The following is an 18193-nucleotide window of genomic DNA, read 5'->3' on the forward strand; positions in this document are numbered from 1 at the left end:
CTTGCACCAGTTCTCTCCAAGTGTCCCTTTCCAAATTCAAATTCAGCTTCTAAAGCCAGGCCATATTTTCATTCTGTGCTTAATTATATCCCCTAAGTCTCACCCCTTCCCACTGCCCCCAGGCCTGTCTATCAGGAAGCCAATCAGGGACAAATTCTCTAACTTATCTGGAACACAAACTTAATTCCTCATCTTTTCCAGGCCGCTGTCCCTGCACATTCCTGGCTTCCCACCGTTACTGTCATAACTGGCAACTGAATGTCCAAAGGAGAAAAAGCAAAAGCAAATTGTGCCAGCACGTCTTGTTTGTTATGTATCATGCTTATGCAGGCTTTTGTAAGACCTGCAGTAAAACCAATCCATGGCTCACTCATGTTTTAAACAACTTACCCATGAATGAATAGTTAATAGATACATTTTGGTAGGTGGCATTGGGCCACACCCACCAACCCAAGGATGGGCACATAGTGTAAATAACTGGCAAAATAGCTGGCAAATTGAAAGGAGCCTTTTTTTTTTTTTTTTTTTTTTGAGGGAGGGTCTCGCTCTGTCGCCTAGGCTGGAGTGTGGTGGTGTGATCATGGCTTACTACAGCCTTGACCTCCCTGGGCTCAGGTGATCCTCCTACCTTAGCCTGTCGAGTAGCTGGGACAAGGAGTCTGTGCAGTAGCTCACACTGCCTGCTGCACTTACATCAACACCTCAGGTGAAGTAGAGACTTGGCATAGAAAGAATTTTCAAGCAAGCTAAATGGTTACAAGGGGCACAAACTACTGATCTTCTCAATGATCTGTTTAATTGGCTTCCTATTTCTTCCAGTCTGCAATTCAAACCCTTTTTCATGGGTAAAGTACCAATGTCATAACAGGGTTGAGGGAGGTGCATCTCATACATGTGTGAATGTCCAGTCATCACACTTATAAATGACAGAAGGATCTCAAACCTTGATATAATCGTAGTGTCTATCCTATTTCTCTTACTATCAGTTAAATTACTCATGGTATTTATAATCAACCTACGTAAGTCTATTGCTAAAACCAGAATTATAGGCCAGTTGCAGTGGCCCACACACTAGCACTTGGGAGGCCAAGGTGGAAAGACTGCTTGAGGCTAGGAGTTTGGGACCAGCCTGGGCAATGTAGTGAAACCCTGTCTTAATTAAAAAAAAAAAATTAACACCCTCCCCCCCATTTTGGTAGCACAATGTAGATAGAATTATCCTGTAAGCGTAGTAGCAGATTCCACTACATACCCCTGGAGTGTCTGCCTCAGGCCTACATCAACCTCATCTCACTTCTTTCCCTCCAACGTGGGACATGACTTCCTGGGAAGACAGAAGGACGTAAAGTATGATCATTTGTGTTCTCTAAAGAGAAATTTTGATCAAAAGGGGGAAAATGGAAATACAAGGAAAAGTGGATTGACACAGCCTCTTCTAAATATTTGTTCTGGCTGAAGAATGTATATGTGCAAAGGCAGCTATGTCAGTTAGATCATTGTTAGAACCTCCCATAAATGGGCATGTTTTAACTGTAACCCCTCAAATCTTGAAAAACATCTTGAAATTTTTTTTTTTTTCTATTTCAAGGACCTTAAGAAAACATATTGTAGATAGACAGATAGATGATGATGATAGTGTCAGAAGAAAAGAGAAAAGTGAGACAAGATGGCTGCAGTTTGGACATATGGGTAATAAAACCATGGCCTATTTACTGAGGCTGACCCTTTGTGCATTTGTAACTGGAGTTTGTTAAATATTTTACTAACAGGTACTGGTTGTAAACTTGTGTGTCAGATATAGAACAAAGGCAGGATGGAATCAATCATCCTTCCGCCAGACCCTGAGATGCCTACGCAATTATTAACCTTTCTCTCCTACCCACTCAGCCACATACTTACTTTACCTTATGTGTAACATCACTGAATACCAATCAAATCGACAAGAATGTAATTGTTGCTTCACTGTACTGCAGGTATCCCCCTGTTTAAAAAAATGTATGAATACCATGCCTCATGTAATCTTGCTTTGAAACACAGGTTATAAGCTATTGGAACTTGTGCTCTCTGGGTGCACATCCTCAAGCTCGGCCTAATAAACCTTGTTTGATTGAGATTCCCATCTTGGGTCTCTCATTTGGGTTGACACACCTACTATGAGACTGGAATCTTAGATGCTGAGCTTACAAAGATGATAAAGATGAGTAAATTCTTCAGTTATTTTTATTTTTAAATGTCTCGAAAACAGGCTTACTGAGATCATTCATGTACCATAAAATTCACTCATTTATATACCATAAGATTCACTCTTGTAATGTGTACAATTCAGTGGCTTTTAGTATACTCAGAGTTTTGCAACCATACCACTATTTAATTTTAGAAGACAAATAACAGTTCCTAATCAGTATTTTAAGTTTTTCTTGATTTTTGGCTTTAATCTCACAGCTTAATTTTCCTCTTCTTTCTCCAGACACACGTTTAAGGGTGAGATTGTATGGGTCTGTTCTCAGCTATAACTATTAATCAGTTAGAAAGCAGATAGTATTACCTTTCTTCCTTTAAAACATAGTGCCGAGTGATATGATGCCTATGAGAATAGAGGCAAAATTCACAGATAGTTTCAGAGCTGATGGTATCATTTGAACAAATAAGATAGATTGTACTGGAGGAATCATTTAATATTGCACAAATGTGGTACTAGGAAAGCAGTATTCTAAAGAACCACCAGGTTGCTTGAAAAAACAAATGTCCAGTTTAAAATCAACTTATGCCATGCCCACCCACTACTTTGTTAAATATATAGAGTAACTTGGTTTCAGAGACCATTTTGTGTCCTTGGTTTTCCTCTAGAGATTAAGTAGTGTTTTTGTAAAAATTTCATGGGTTTGTAGATTTTTGAAAATACTATCAGTTAATCTCAGGGATCCCCAAATCTCAAAATGGTTAAACACCAATCACTGCTTAACTTGGTTGCTGTAAACAAAGCCCAAAATGAAACCCCTGTGTATTTACTGCAGATTCCCAGGTGCCTCTTAAGTGTGAGGATAAGCTCAGAAAAGGCTTAATAGATGTATTAAGTTGTCATCCATTAAAAGGTTCACATGCTCCTTGTGTGTTGCATAAGGACAGGTGTCTGCCACCTCATTGCATTTCTCACTGAGCATTGCCTAGGAGAGGGTAAGCCCTAGGATTTAGATACCTCTCAGATCAAAAGTAAGGACAAAAGTAAGGTCAGTCAGGACAAAAGTAAGGTCACGGAGCTATATAAAAATGGATTATGAATCCTAAGACATCAGCCTATTCTCCCCCATGTCTAAGAAGAATATTCCTCAGCTGATGACTGGAATGTCTTGCTAGGGGGTGGTGGGTAAGTTTTGTGGAGGTCCCCACCAGCAGAAAAAAATCATTGAAGAGGAACACTTAATTCACAATGGCTGCTGATTAAAAAGAAAGCCTCAGTATTCACCTATAATCCTAACATCCTTAACAGCTTGCCAGTGTGGTAACTGGCACAAACTATGGCGTCTTGGTCAAATCCAACCTCAGTGAAGGTAGTTCATATCCTAGAGATGAGCTGAATGCTGATAGCTTTGAGGACTTGTTTATTTGGGGGAAGGGAAAGAGATTGTGAGGGTAGAGATAGGAATCTATCTGTCGTAATAGGATTTGGTCTGTGTATTAATGGAATGAACTGGCCTTTTTTGCCCTGCTTCATTTGTCCTTGCTGAGAAGGGAGGCTGAAGTTTCCAAGAGTTACGGATGAAGTTGTAGAGTATTAGAGAAACTGTTCTCTGACCTTCTTGATGGTAATGCAAGCTGTTGGGTGAGTTTGGAGAAGAGCACAGGGTGGTGTGAGGACGAGGTTCGTATTACATTGTGCCTTAAAACAGGAATATACATATTAAAACAATAACTGCTACTCTGCTTTCTTGTTTCTGCAATCTTCTGTCATTTGACATTGTTTTTTCCAAAGCAACGTGCAACCATTTTCTTCAGGATTTTCTTTTCAGTTATCATATGGGTTTGTTGTTGGATTGAGAAAAAAAAATCTGCCTCATTTGAGCAGGCCTCTCTAGACCTTTTCTTACGACTGTGTAGAGGGTACTTTCTCATTTTTCTTCCTCTCAAAGCATCAGATTCCCAAGCATTTAACTAAAATTATTATCAACTAAAAATGTTTCTTTTGAACAATTCTTAGAGGTAACTGTTTAGACTTAATTATTGAAATGCATCAAGGCCTTCTGCCTTGCCCCCATGTCACTCTTTGGCCTGCCTCTCTCACCAACAAAAACATTGCAGAGGAACAGTTATATTAACAACAGCCTGTTTGAAAGGGAAGCTTCAATTTTTAAGCTAATTATTTGCTAATAAAAGTTTTAAAAATACTTTCTTTTAAAAGTTGTAAAACTTTTGTCTATATTTCAAAACCCCTCAATACCAAAAAAAGACATATAAAAAGCCTGGATATTTGGTTACTTCTGAATCATTTTCATTAATACTTGCTATATTATACTAACCAGAATTGGAATGGAATGGGATCAGATGAGATAATCCAAAGACAAATACAGCCATATGTCACACAAGGACTTTTTGGTCAACCATAGACTGCATATATGATGTTGGTCCCAAAAGATTATAATACCATTTTTTTTGTACGTTTTCTGTATTTAGATGCACAGATTCTTACCATTGTATTACAGTTGCCTACAGCATTCAGTACAGTCACATGCTGTATAAGTTTATTGCCTAGGAACAGTAGGCTATCCCATATAGCCTAGGGGGTATTGTGGGCTATTGCCATCTTGGTTTGTGTGAGGATGCTGATGTTTGCACCAGGATGCCCAATGATGCATTTCTCAGAATGTATCCCCATTGTTAATCAACACATGACTGTACTGAAGCTTTAGGTTTAGTCATCTAAGTTTATGTCTAAAACAACTTTAAAAAGATACTGTTCTGTGGTTATAACTCCTAAAACTATGGACACGAAAGTGTTATTAATAATTTTCTTGGCCAGGCACGGTGGCTCACGCCTGTAATCCCAGCACTTTGGGAGGCCGAGGCAGGCGGATTACGAGGTCAGGAGATTGAGACCATCCTGGTTAACACGGTGAAACCCTGTCTCTACTAAAAATACAAAAAGTTAGCCGGGTGTGGTGGCGGGCGCCTGTAGTCAGTCCCAGCTGCTGGGGAGGCTGAGGCAGGAGAATCACTTGAACTCGGGAGGCGGAGCTTGCAGTGAGCCGAGATCGCACCACTGCACTCCAGTCTGGGCGACAGAGCGAGACTCTCTCAAAAAAAAAAAAAAAAAAAAAAAAAAAAAATTTTTTTTTCTTTTATTGTTGCTTTATGTGATAATTTATGTTAGACCCTCATACATACAAACATCCTCTGGACTTGTCCATTGGAGTTTAGTTTCTATATTCATTGCCTTTTCATCATGTCTCTTAGTCCAGATGTTCTGGTGAGCTGGCCCTTGATTTGGATATTCCAAATTACTTTTCCTAAGGTACAGATTTACTGCCAGCTACATATTTGCATCCAGCTCCAGAGCTATTTTCTTCATTCCTTCCTTGATGTTGAGATTTTTTTTTTTTTTAAACAGAAGGACTGCAATGTATTTCACTCTGCACCTCTGGGACATTTGCCTCCCACTTTTACTACTCTCAGCACAAAGCCTCATAGAAGAGGTCCACAAACCTCTAACAACTAAGGGGCAGATCAGCGGTCAGACAACATGAGCTCGTTCTTTTTTTGTCTTAATGATACATGGAATTATTATTATTATTATTCTAACCTTGGATTTTTGTGAATTTTACATCTTCCTTTCAGCAGTTTCAATTCAGGGCCAAGCTTGACCCTGTTGCTTAGAACTTCCCATTTATCACAGAAGAAATCCCCTCTGAATTCCCATTAGGCAAAGTAGTATGGGCTATGCATAGTGAGCTAGTTGTGTACTTAGTATCAAATAGTGTTCATGGTAAATGCTCAAAACTTCCCCAGAGGGGAATCACGTTAATGCAAAGATGCAAAATAAAAAGGTGTGTCTTAAGTTTAAGGATACATCCTTGATTGTGTACAGCTTCATTATTTTACAGGATTGTTTGTGGCATTTCTTACTTAAAAACCTGATTTTAAAAAATGCTCCTGTTCCCCATTTTTAGAGTGCGTGTTTGCTAGGTGAGGTAAGAGGTAGTAGAGTCCTCCTTAAGTAACTAAACTTTTCTTTGTGTTTTATACATTTGCCATGATAGTGCCAAGAATGGAGGTAGATCCAGGAGGTCTTCCCCTGAGCTGCCTGCCTGTCTTGGTCATATAATACCAAGTTGCTTGGGGGTGGGGTGGAGCAGAGAGAACTCTTTAATGGTTCCTTGTTACAGCCCTCAACAAAGATGTGTCAATTCCCTTGGCTTTACAGACTATTGCCCAGAAGAAAAGATGTTTGGTTTTCACAAGCCAAAGATGTACCGAAGTATAGAGGGCTGCTGTATTTGCAGAGCTAAGTCCTCTAGTTCTCGATTCACTGACAGTAAACGCTATGAAAAGGACTTCCAGAGCTGTTTTGGGTAAGATCACCTGATGTTTTTACTATTCTTAGAGTGAAAAAATACCACAGCATACAGAAATATTTGTAAGCAAGGTGATTGGAACAATGTGCTAATAATAAAAATCACTTATTCTAATTTAGGCTGTTTAAGTCTCCTGCTTTTTAAATGAATCAAACAACGCTGACAGCCTACTTTTTTCCAGATTATGAGGAGCTACCACATTAATTGTGAAGCCCCTTACAGTTGTAGCTAGACAAACCCTTTTGTTGTTGACTTCCTTTTGTGGTTAATTTTTAAAAAGGCTTTTAAAAAAATTACTGTTGACTGGGTGCAGCGGCTCACACCAGTAATCTGAGAGCACTTTGGGAGGCCGAGGCAGGCGGATCACGAGGTCAAGAGATCGAGACCATCCTGGCCAACATGACGCTGCCTCTACTAAAAATACAAAAATAAGCTGGGCGTGGTGGCGCACACTTATAGTCCCAGTTACTTAGGATGCTGAGGCAGGAGAATCGCTTGAACCCAGGAGGCGGAGGTTGTAGTGAGCCGAGATCATGCCGCTGCACTCCCGCCTGGCGACAGAGCGAGACTCCATCTCAAAAAAAAAAAAAAAAAAATTTCCCTTGACAGGGTGCAGTGGCTCACGCCAGTAATCCCAGCACTTTGGGAGGCTGAGGCAGGTCGGTCACTTGAACCAGGAGCTTGAGACTACCTGGGTAACATGGCGAAACCCATCTCTATAAAAAATACAAACAAAAAAACTTGCTGAACGTGGAGGTGCTTGCCTGTAGTCCTAGCTACGTCGGAGGCTGAAGTGAGAGGATCACCTGAGCCTGGGAGGTTGAGGAAATGAAGATACTAAAATAAAAATAAAATTTAAAAAGGAATGGTTGGCACAGACCTTTTTGACAACCTTCAGAATAATTACAAAGTCCAGGATTAACAATAAACGATGAACAAATGTTTCGATAAGAAAAGGTGGTGAAAGTAATTTCTAACAGGGGAAATCATTATTTCTTTCTTTTCTTTTTTAAAGAGACAATGTCTTCCTGTGTTGCCTAGGTTGGAGTGCAGTAACTGTTCACAGGTGTGATCATTGTGCATTACAGCCTTGAACTTTTGGGCTCAAGTGATCCTCCTGTCTGAGCCTCTCGAGTAGCTGGGACTACAGGTGTGCACCAGCAATATAATTGTTTGTTTGTTTGTTTGAGTCAGAGTCTCACTCTGTCACCCAGGCAGAAGTACAGTATCACTATCATGGCTCACTGCAGCCTTGACCTCATTGGCCTCAGGTGATTCTCCCACCTCATTCTCCTGAGTAGCTAGGACTACAGGCATGCACTATCATACCCTGCTAATTTTTCTTTTTTTCTTTTTTTTTTTTTTTTTGAGACGGAGTCTCGCTCTGTCGCCCAGGCTGGAGTGCAGTGGCCGGATCTCAGCTCACTGCAAGCTCCGCCTCCCGGGTTTATGCCATTCTCCTGCCTCAGCCTCCCGAGTAGCTGGGACTACAGGCGCCCGCCGCCTCGCCCGGCTAGTTTTTTTTTTTGTATTTTTTAGTAGACATGGGGTTTCACCGTGTTCGCCAGGATGGTCTCGATCTCCTGACCTTGTGATCCGCCCGTCTCGGCCTCCCAAAGTGCTGGGATTACAGGCTTGAGCCACCGCGCCCGGCCACCCTGCTAATTTTTCTTATTTTTTTGTAGAGACAGGATTTTGCGATGTTGCCCAGGCTGGTCTCGAACTCCCGGCTGCCTCGGCCTCCTAAAGTGCTGGGATTACAGACATAAGCCATCTCATCTGGCCATTTTCATTTTTTAAAACTACAATCCTTCTCTGGTTTTGTTTGCTGTGAAACTAGAATATTATGACACATTATTTTACTTGCCAAAGGGTAGCATTTTGATACTTATGAAATAACTACACAGGCCGGGTGCGGTGGCTCACGCCTGTAATCCCAGCACTTTGGGAGGCCAAGGCAGACAGATCATTTGAGCCCAGGGGTTGGAGACAAAGCCTGGGCAACATGGTGAAACCCTGTCTCTACAAAAAATAGAAAAATTAGCCAGACGTGGTGGCATGTGCCTGTGGTCCCAGCTACTAGGGAGGCTGAAGTGGAAGGATCACTTGAACCTGGGAAGTTGAGGCTGTAGTGAGCCATAATCCCACCACTGCATTCCAGCCTGGGTGACAGAGTGAGATCCTATTCACCTCCATGCCCTCACCAAAAAAGAAATATATCTACACATTGCAAGAAAGATTGATTAAACAGCATTATTTAAAACCATGATAATCAGAATCTCTTTTAGGTCTTGAGTTTTACTCCTTAATTTTAAAAGCATTTTTAAATTAAATTTCTTTTTTTTTATTTTAAAGTAGAGATGGGGGTCTCCTTTTGTTGCCCAGGCTGGTCTCGAACTCCTGCACTCAGGTGATCTTCCCACCTTGGTCTTCCGACGTGCTGGGATTACAGGTGTGAGCCACCGCACCAGCCTATTTAATTATTTAATTTTTTTTTTTTTTTTTTGAGATGGAGTCTCACTCTTGTTGCCCAGGCTGGAGTGCAGTAGTGCGATCTTGGCTCACTGCAACCTCTGCTTCCTGGGTTCAAGCGATTCTCCTGCCTAAACCTCCTGAGTAGCTGGGACTACAGGTGTGTGCCAGCAGGCTAATTTTTGTATTTTTAGGAGAGACACAGGATTTCATCATGTTGGCCAGGCTGGTCTTGAACTCCTGACCTCAAGTGATGCACCCGCCTCAGACTCTCAAAGTGCTGGGATTGCTGGCGTGAGCCACCACACCCAGCCTGGCCTATTTAATTTTAAAAGCATTTCTTATTTCAAAATAACCAAATTGCAGTACGTAGAATTGGTTTGTTGAATCTAGAAGATAATTTTATTTCTGAAATATTCTATAGAAACAATGGAATGGGATCATCCAGGATGATTAAATTGTATCTATAAACCATATATAGATACAGTTTTTTTCCCAAAGGAAATGTGCTTGCTTGAATTCTTTAAGGTAAGGGAGACTGATAAAGGTTTGATTGTTTTCTTATCAGATTGCATGAGACTCGTTCAGGAGACATCTGCAATGCCTGTGTCCTGCTTGTGAAAAGATGGAAGAAGTTGCCAGCAGGATCAAAAAAAAACTGGAATCATGTTAGTCCATTTTCTTTTTTTCAATTATACCTCTATTATATTTAAAGTAACATTAATTTCCCCCTAATTTAGGAAGTAATATATCCCTAGGGTAGAAAAGTCTGAAAAGAATAAAGAAAAACACTAGCTGCTGCTCAGATATAATTGCCTAACATTTTGGCATCTTTAGAACAGAATAGCCTGGTATGGCATTTCCTTAAGACTGTATCCAATATCTCCCTTTTGGAGATTCACAGTAAGCATTCACCTATTTTTAGGCTTAACTCAGTAATTCCTAGAGTTAATTAGATGTGAATCCTTTTTCTTAAATCTCTTTGGATAACATCATCCTTTGAACTCAGGTTGGTACTAATGAGCACATAGATTTTAGGATCAGACTTGAATTTGAATTTTGCTTTTACCACTACTAGTTGTGGACTTTGGGCAGGTTACATTTATTTATGAAGTGCAAAGATAATAGCTCTGTTACAGAGCAGCTGTGAGAACTGGATGAGATGATATGTAGAAGGTATAACACATAGTTATCATTCACACTAGCCTTACATTGTCCTTTGATAACAGTGTTATGCTATTATAATAGGTCATGATTTTGAAGATGGTAACAACGTTCCTTTTTACATGGGGTAGAAATCTGCAACTAATAAATGTGAATGAATACCTAAGAAACAGGGCCATATGGGGCGAGATCAATGGCTGGGCTAGACTGTGGGAGAACATGCTATTGCTGTCATATAACTCACCTCAGAGATTAAGGTGTGTAGTGAAAAAAGCATAAAGACCTGAAGACCTTGATTCCAGTCTTTTCCCCTCTCCACCCCTCTTAACCCATTTACTTGCTTGGTAAAATAAGGCAAAATGCATAATTTCTCTTTGCCTTGTTTTCCTTCCGTCTAAAATTGGAGTAACAAAAATAGCCCCGTTTATTGCTTTGTATTGAAGATAAAAAGTATTTGAAAGCTTTTCATAAACTGCAAAACATTATCCTGTAGAAATGGAGTTGTTTTTAGGTTTGATTCTTAACCTAGTTGGGTCATCCAGTAACGATTATCCCATATACAAATCTATTTAAATTTTTTTCCAACAGACTCCCACTATTACCCACTTCACAGGAAAGAGTATCTTAAAAAACCCCACTAGATAAATATTATTTATTCCCTTATGTCATGTGATGATTAAAGGTGCACATGGAGGAGTTTCACCCTCTTCTCAGTGTAAAACTGTGGTTCTCAAATAGGCACGGATCTGAACCAAAGGGATACACTAGTATCATTTTAAAAATATTATTAAATATTCAGTATTTTCTTCCAGGTGGTAGATGCAAGGGCTGGACCCAGTCTAAAGACTACATTGAAACCAAAGAAAGTGAAAACTCTATCTGGGAACAGGATAAAAAGCAACCAGATCAGTAAACTGCAGAAGGAATTTAAACGTCATAGTAAGTTTGATATTACAACATTAGTACTTAATAATTGTTTTGTTATTTTTGGCTGGGGGTGGTGTATGGCATGTGTGGATCATTTTTTCCTTTATTGCTTTTCATAAAGAGCACTGGAAGGCAATATTGACTTGGTAGAGATGTTACCTTATTTCTGTGAAATCTTAGCACTCTTTCTGATGATGATGTCTTGAGAGTATTTCTACTAGCTAACCACTTCAGATTGTACTGAGACCACTCTGATGTCTTTACTGACATCTTAATTTTCTAGGAGGTGCATTTCTAGCTCGTTTACTTGATTTTTATCCATAAGGAAATTGAGTCCTGCAGATGTGCAAGAAGGTACGTAAATAATTAGGGGACAATCTGAGACCAAAGCTCAGGTTTTCTGGAAAGTAACTTTAGAAATCATAACTCACATTTTGAAGTACAGCCAACCTCAGGGCTTGCTTTCAGGTTTAAGGGGCAGTGTGTTGTGTTGATAGAGTAAGAAAGGAATGTCTAATGTCAGGTCACATGCTGTTATTGGAAGTTTTGGGGGATTGCTGTAGTGGCACGTCTGTATTTTGGAATTTAGATTTTAGATTTTGAAAAGGAAATACACTGCATATAGTGTTATTGTCTAATAAATATCTCTATTACTCTTGGGGTTTGAAGGAGCATTATTGAACCAAACACATTAGTATTTTTACAGCAAAAAGTAGCAGTATTCACATTTAGTGGAATAAATAGATGGTACATAGGCTAGTCAGGTTTGTTTGCTTATAATCATAGTGTAGGTCATGTCAGATTTTGTGGCCAGATAGGTTAGGAATACACTTTGTGTTTCCAGAGCTTTCCCAGAATTGCCGCTAGGGGTTGTGGACCTGTATTGTAGCTCTCAGTACTTATAAAAATCTATAGGGCCCTGTTAGAGAAAACATTATCAATCAAGACAAATGGTTATCATGCTTATTTTAGAATAATGGAAAAAGACATTTAAGTTTAGTGACAGTAAAGTGAGGAGTGCAGGAGAACTCACATTTTTTGAGCATTTTGGTATACTAAGCACTTTACGTATGTAATGATCTCACTTATTTCCATTTTAGAGCTCAGAATAGGAAGCACGAAGGGGTGATTTAACCTTGATCTGGGCCACTTAATAAGTGGTAGAGATGTAGTAATATATTTAGGTAATATAAATGTGTATATGTATTTTAATTATACATTTCCCTTTCCTAACCAGCTCTCAACCCCGCATCTCCCTAAAGATTTAACACTACCTTCCTTTCTCACTAGATGTTTTGTTTTATTTATTTATTTATTTATTTATTTATTTATTTATTTATTTATTTGAAACAGGGTTTTGCTCTATCACCCAGGCTGGAGTACAGTGGTGTGATCTTGGATCACTGCAGCCTCCGTCTCTCGGGTACAAGCAATTTTTGTGCATAAGCCTCCCGAGTAGCTGGGACTACAGACATGCGCCACCGTGCCTGGCTAATTTTTTGTATTTTTAGTAGAGCTGGAGTTTTGCCATGTTGCCCAGGCTGGTCTCAAACTTAGCTCAAGCAATCCACCCACCTCGGCTTCCCAAAAGTGCTAGGATTACATGCATGAACCATCATACCCGGTCCTCACTAGATGTTTTAATGAACATTTGGGAAACACTAATTTTCTTTTATCACTTGAAGGCGGAGGAACTGATTATTCATATGTATATTCTTAGCCCTTTCCCTTAATTATAGGGAAAGTGATATCTCACTTTTGCCTTACTTAAGGGAATATATTCAGTGCAATTTTAGATTTTTATTGTGAAACTGTGCTGTGTAGTAGTTGGAGACTGAAAATAAATTCCTTTTATAATAAGGTGTGTGGATTGTGGAGGCTCAAACTGAAACAAGGTGTTCACCAGGTACATTATAAATTGCTAGCACCTTTGTACATTGAAGCAGTTGGGAGACATGTGCATTTTTATATATCACCCACTAAAGGGTCTGCGCTTCTGGTTATGTGTTTGCTTCTGTGCATCCTGCACATACCTGGCCTGTATTCTCTTATCTTTCGTTCTTTTTTTTTTGAGATGGAGTCTTATTCTGTCACCCAGGCTGGAGTGCAGTGCCACTATCTCAGCTCATGGCACTATCTCAGCTCACTGCAACTTCCGCCTCCTGGGTTCAAGTGATTGTCCTGCCTCAGCCTCCTGAGTAGCTGGGATTACAGGCACCTGCCACCATGCTCAGCTAATTTTTGTATTTTTAGTAGGTACAGGGTTTTGCCATGTTGGCCATGCTGGTCTTGACCTCCTGACCTCAGGTGATCTGCCCTGCTTGGCCTCCCAAAGTCCTGGGATTACAGGCCTGAGCCACCGTGCCCAGCCCTGTATTCTCTTTTCGAGACATTTTGTGGTGTACTGGAAAGGCATTGGACCTAGAGTTACAGATCTGGATTTGAATTTTGGCTCTTCTCACTAGCAGATGTGTGATTCTGGAGTCACTTGACGTTTAACCGTAATTTTCTAATCAGAGAACTGGGGATAATCAAATAAAAAATGGCTTTGTAAAACAAAATAAATTCCTCTATAAATGTTAGGTATTCTTTTTGTGTCATCCTTTCCAAAATCTGCAGTGATTTCTGCTTGCTGTAAAATACAGTTGAGAATTCCTAGAAAGTGTTTGAAGGTCCTATTTTTGTTTGAGCGAGTCCTGGAGTGTGTTTGGCTTCCACAACTTTGCTTGTTGACTTTGCCTGTTGTCCCTACCGACTTGATGCCATCTAATCACTCCTTGGTGCCTTCCAAATCCTACGTAATTTTTAAGACTTAAAATTGCAGTTTGGGCCAGGTGTGGAGGCTCACACCTATAATCCCAGCACTTTGGGAGGTCAAAGCAGGAGGATCACCTGAGGTTGGGGGTTCAAGACCAGCCTGACCAACATGGAGAAACCCCGTGTCTACTAAAAATACAGTATTAGCTGGGCGTGGTGGTGCATGCCTGTAATCCCAGCTATTGGGGAGGCTGAGGCAGGGGAATTGCTTGAACGCGGGAGGCAGAGGTTGTGGTGAGCCGAGATCACCTCATTGCACTATAGCCTGGGCAATAAGAGTGAAACTCCGTCTCCCAAAACAAAACAAAAAATAGTCAGATAATTGAAATTTCAAATAGTTTAAAGCTATTAAGTACTTCCTAGGGGAGTGAGTTTTCCTCAGCAGCATAGAGGTGTCTGTTGATGTTAGTTATTTAGGAAGTCTTAAACATCCCACTAGACTCATTCTTTTAAAGCCTGCTACTCTTGAGGATTTTGTTTGTTGCTAAGTTAACATATTAAAAATACTAACGGTGCTTTCTTTGTTTTAGATACCTAATTTTATGCTGTTTTATGTAAATTTTTGTTAATATAAAATATTTGTGAGCTCTATTCAGAAAACATTTTCTTGACTGGGTGTGGTGGCTCACACCTGTAATCCCAGCACTTTGGGAGGCCAGGAGTTCAAGACCAGCCTGGCGAACATGGTGAAATCCTGTCTACTAAAAATACAAAAAAATTAGTTGGGTGTGGTGGTGCACACCTGTAGTTGTAGCTACTCAAAAGGCTGAGGCAAGAAAATCTAAGAGGTGGAGGCTGCAGTGAGCTGAGATCGTGCCACTGCACTCCTGCCTGGGCGACAGAGTGAGACTCTGTTTTAAACAAACAAACAAAAACAAACAAATTTTCTTGGCTAGGTGTGGTGACTCATGCCTGTAATCCCAGCACTTTGGGAGGCTGAGGTGGGAGGACTGCTTGAGGCTAGGAGTTCAAGACCAGTCTGGGCAAATAATGAGACCTTGTCTCTACTAAAAATTAAAAAAATAACTAGCTGAGTATGGTGGTGTGTGCCTGTAGCCCCAGCTACTCAGGAGACTGAGACAGGAGGATTGCTTGAGCTCAGGAGGTTGAGGCTGCAGCAAGCTGTGGTCATGCCACTGCACTCCAGCCTGGGTGACAGTGAGATCCGGTCTCAAGGAAAACCAAAAGATAAAAATTTAAAAAAATCCAAAGTTTTCTTTAGTCTGTTTCTTTCCATGCAGCATAAAACATAGGATTTGATGTCTTATAAATATTTAATAAGTACTTGATTGGTTATCTGAATTGAAGGATTGCTCTGTCCATGTGTCCTGGGACGGACAAGGTGTATGGTCGGCCCTACCTGTGTTTATGAGGTTTATGATACTGCTCTTACTGTGACGTGGCAGTACAACAGCCTTATAGCACAATGACTGTTAACCAAGAAACTTATTTTCTGACTTGTACATTTATATGACATCTTCTTCATGTAAACAGGCAAAGTATTAAATCAGCATTAGCTCTGCATCTAATGAACTGCTTTTATTCCTTATTAAATCAGGATCTTTTGTTTTCCCTTTATAGGTATAATGTCATTATTCTTTGGCTGCTTTCAAGATTTTTCTCTTGGGTTAGTTTATAGAGGTTTAATTATGATGTGTTTTGGCATGGATTTCTTTGGGTTTATTCTGTTTGGGCTTTGGTCAGCTTCCTGAATCTTAGGTTTATGTCTCACCAAATTTGACAAGTTTTCAGCCACATTATTTGAGTACTTTTTCGCCTCTATTCTGTTTTTCCTCTCCCTCCAGGACTGCACTGACATGAATGTAGATGTGTGTTTGACTAAGCCCCACAGGTTTCTCATGCTCTGTTCATTTGTTTTCTGTGTTGTTCATACTGGGTAATTTCTGTTGTTCTTTCTTCTATTTCACTGTTTGCTTTCTGCCTCCCCTCCATGTTGCTCAGCCCATCCACTGTGGTTTTTATTTTCTTTATTGTATTTTTTTCAGTTACAAATTTTCCATTTATTTTGTCCTTATAGTTTTCTATCTTATTTTTACTGAGGCTTCCTGTTTCTTTGCCAAGGCTGTGTTTTCATTTATTTCAAACATGTTCATAATTGCTCACTGAAGCATTTTTGTCATGGCTGCTTTAAAATCTTGGTCAGATAATTCTGATGTCTTTGTCATCTTAATGTTGGCCTTTTCATTTAGTTTGAGATCTTCCTGATTCTTGGACTGATGTAATTTTTCTATTGAAACCAGGACATTTTCAGATTATGTTGTGAGACTCTGGGTCTTATTTAACCCTTCTGTTTTAACTGGCTTTTTTGACACCCCTCAGAGCAGGGAAAGAGGGAGGGGCGTAACCACCCTGTTACTGCCAGGTGTTAGAATTCTGGTTTCTCTCTCATCCTCCGTTGACCTCTGAGATTGGGGGGAGGGGAGGCTCCTCGTTACTACTGGGTGTCAGGAGAGTTCAGGCTCTCACTTGGTGAGGGTGGCCTTGTAGTTAGTGGGCCATAACGAAAATCCTGACTTAGCTAGGCTTCCTGTGACACCACCCTGCTGTAGGTGTCGGGGTGCTTCCAAGTCTTGTGAGGGTGGAAATATAGGCTCTTCACCTCAGCCTCTGCTGGGCTTAGGAAAGGTGTCTACAGTTTTTTCTGTGGGTTTGGCTGGAATAGGAAGGTTATTGTGTAGAAACGTTTTCTGTCTGGCTAGGCTGCCCTTTTCCTAGTTCTTTGCTAGAGAGATCAGGCTTTAACTGGGGTTTTGGATTTTTGTTTTGTTTTTGTTTTGATTGTCTGTATCCATTGGCATTTCTGGGTGGCTACTGTGTCACTTCCAAAGCTGGGGATTATGAGGCAAAAGGAAAATCCAGAAAAACTAAGGAACCCACCACCATGGCTTGCCTTGGGTCGTGAGCTCCCTAGATGGTCGTCACCTTTGGGAGTCTTAGGTTTGTTTTATATATAATATCCTGGGATTTTAGTTGTATAAGCAGGAGGAATAGGAAAGGGTATGTCTATTCCATCTTCTTCACTTTTAAAAAAAACATGTTAGTGTGAATATCTTCAAATACCAGTAGTGCATAGAAAATGAATTTTTTTTACTTTTTCTTTTTTACCAACTGATTCACAGTGTCCTATGCTGAGGTTTAGTTGCAATTACATGTAATGAAATTGAAAATTTTATTTTTTCTTTTAATCTTTATTGCAGATTCTGATGCTCACAGTACCACCTCAAGTGCCTCCCCAGCTCAATCTCCTTGTTACAGTAACCAGTCAGATGACGGCTCAGATACAGAGATGGCTTCTGGTTCTAACAGAACACCAGTTTTTTCCTTTTTAGATCTCACATACTGGAAAAGGTAAAAGAAACAGAAAATATCTCTCTAACCAGCAAACCATCTTAATTACAGGCAGTGTTTTCCTACTTCCTTAGCAATTAAATGGCATTTGGCAAACAGTTGGTAACACACGATTGCAGTGGATTAAGCAGGAATTGAGCAGAGAAGTGGGATTTTGTATGTTCTTCCTATTAAAATTTATTTAAAATAAAAATCACATCAAGGTACCTACATTTCCTATTGCTAGATAAGTGGAGTAGAAAGACAATATGCAGTGGAGAGAATCAGTGAAACTAAAAGTTGGTCCTTCAAAAAGACGTGACCAAAAAAGTACTAGAGATAAAGTGGATCAGGAAAAGGAGATGATACACATAAGCAATTTTAGGAGAGAGAAAAGAGACTTAGGTATAGATAAAGCAGACATTTAAAAAATAGGATATTATAGACAACTTTATGCCAATAAATTTGAACATACAGGTGAAGCGGGTACAGTACTAGAAAAAAGGCATCTTGCTAAAGCTGTCTCAAGAAAAAGTGAAAAAACGAGATAATCTCATAATAAATTGATTCGGGCCAGGCGTGGTGGCTCACACCTGTAATCTTAGCATTTTGGGAGGCCAAGGTGAGGGGATTGCTTGAGCCTAGGAGGTTAGGGTTGCAGTAAACTATTACTGCACCACTGCACTCCAGCCTAGTGACAAAGCAAGACTATTTCAAAAAAAAAAAAAAGCCACAATATGCAAGTTGTACTAAACATCCAGGAACAGATGATTGGGGCCTATGCACTGGCTTTTCCAGACTGTGGATAAAATAGGGCATAGGCCCCAAGCATTTTTAAGGCTGATATAAATTTGATACCAAAACAATACATCATCTACCACTAGGGTTATTCTAGGTAT

At 40.1% G+C, this 18193-nt stretch overlaps 1 protein-coding gene and 1 non-coding gene across 6 annotated transcripts in view; one reads left to right on the forward strand and one right to left on the reverse strand.

The window, feature by feature from the left end:
• Window positions 1-18193, forward strand: part of SINHCAF (SIN3-HDAC complex associated factor) — a 46449-nt gene that overhangs the window by 21838 nt on the left and 6418 nt on the right. For all 5 annotated transcript variants that reach the window (XM_011745735.3, XM_011745734.3, XM_011745738.3 and 2 more), the window contains 4 exons: window positions 6416-6563; window positions 9607-9706; window positions 11015-11141; window positions 17165-17315. In XM_011745735.3, the coding sequence (XP_011744037.1) occupies window positions 6436-6563; window positions 9607-9706; window positions 11015-11141; window positions 17165-17315 (506 nt within the window). In that variant the 5' untranslated portion in view covers window positions 6416-6435. The remainder of the gene's footprint in view (window positions 1-6415; window positions 6564-9606; window positions 9707-11014; window positions 11142-17164; window positions 17316-18193) is intronic.
• Window positions 838-936, reverse strand: LOC112427167 (small nucleolar RNA U13). The gene has a single exon (XR_003018642.1). It is a non-coding gene; the product is annotated as a small nucleolar RNA U13 (small nucleolar RNA).

The sequence above is a fragment of the Macaca nemestrina genome, chromosome 10 (genome assembly GCF_043159975.1).
Source record: "Macaca nemestrina isolate mMacNem1 chromosome 10, mMacNem.hap1, whole genome shotgun sequence".
Taxonomy (NCBI): Eukaryota; Metazoa; Chordata; class Mammalia; order Primates; family Cercopithecidae; genus Macaca; species Macaca nemestrina.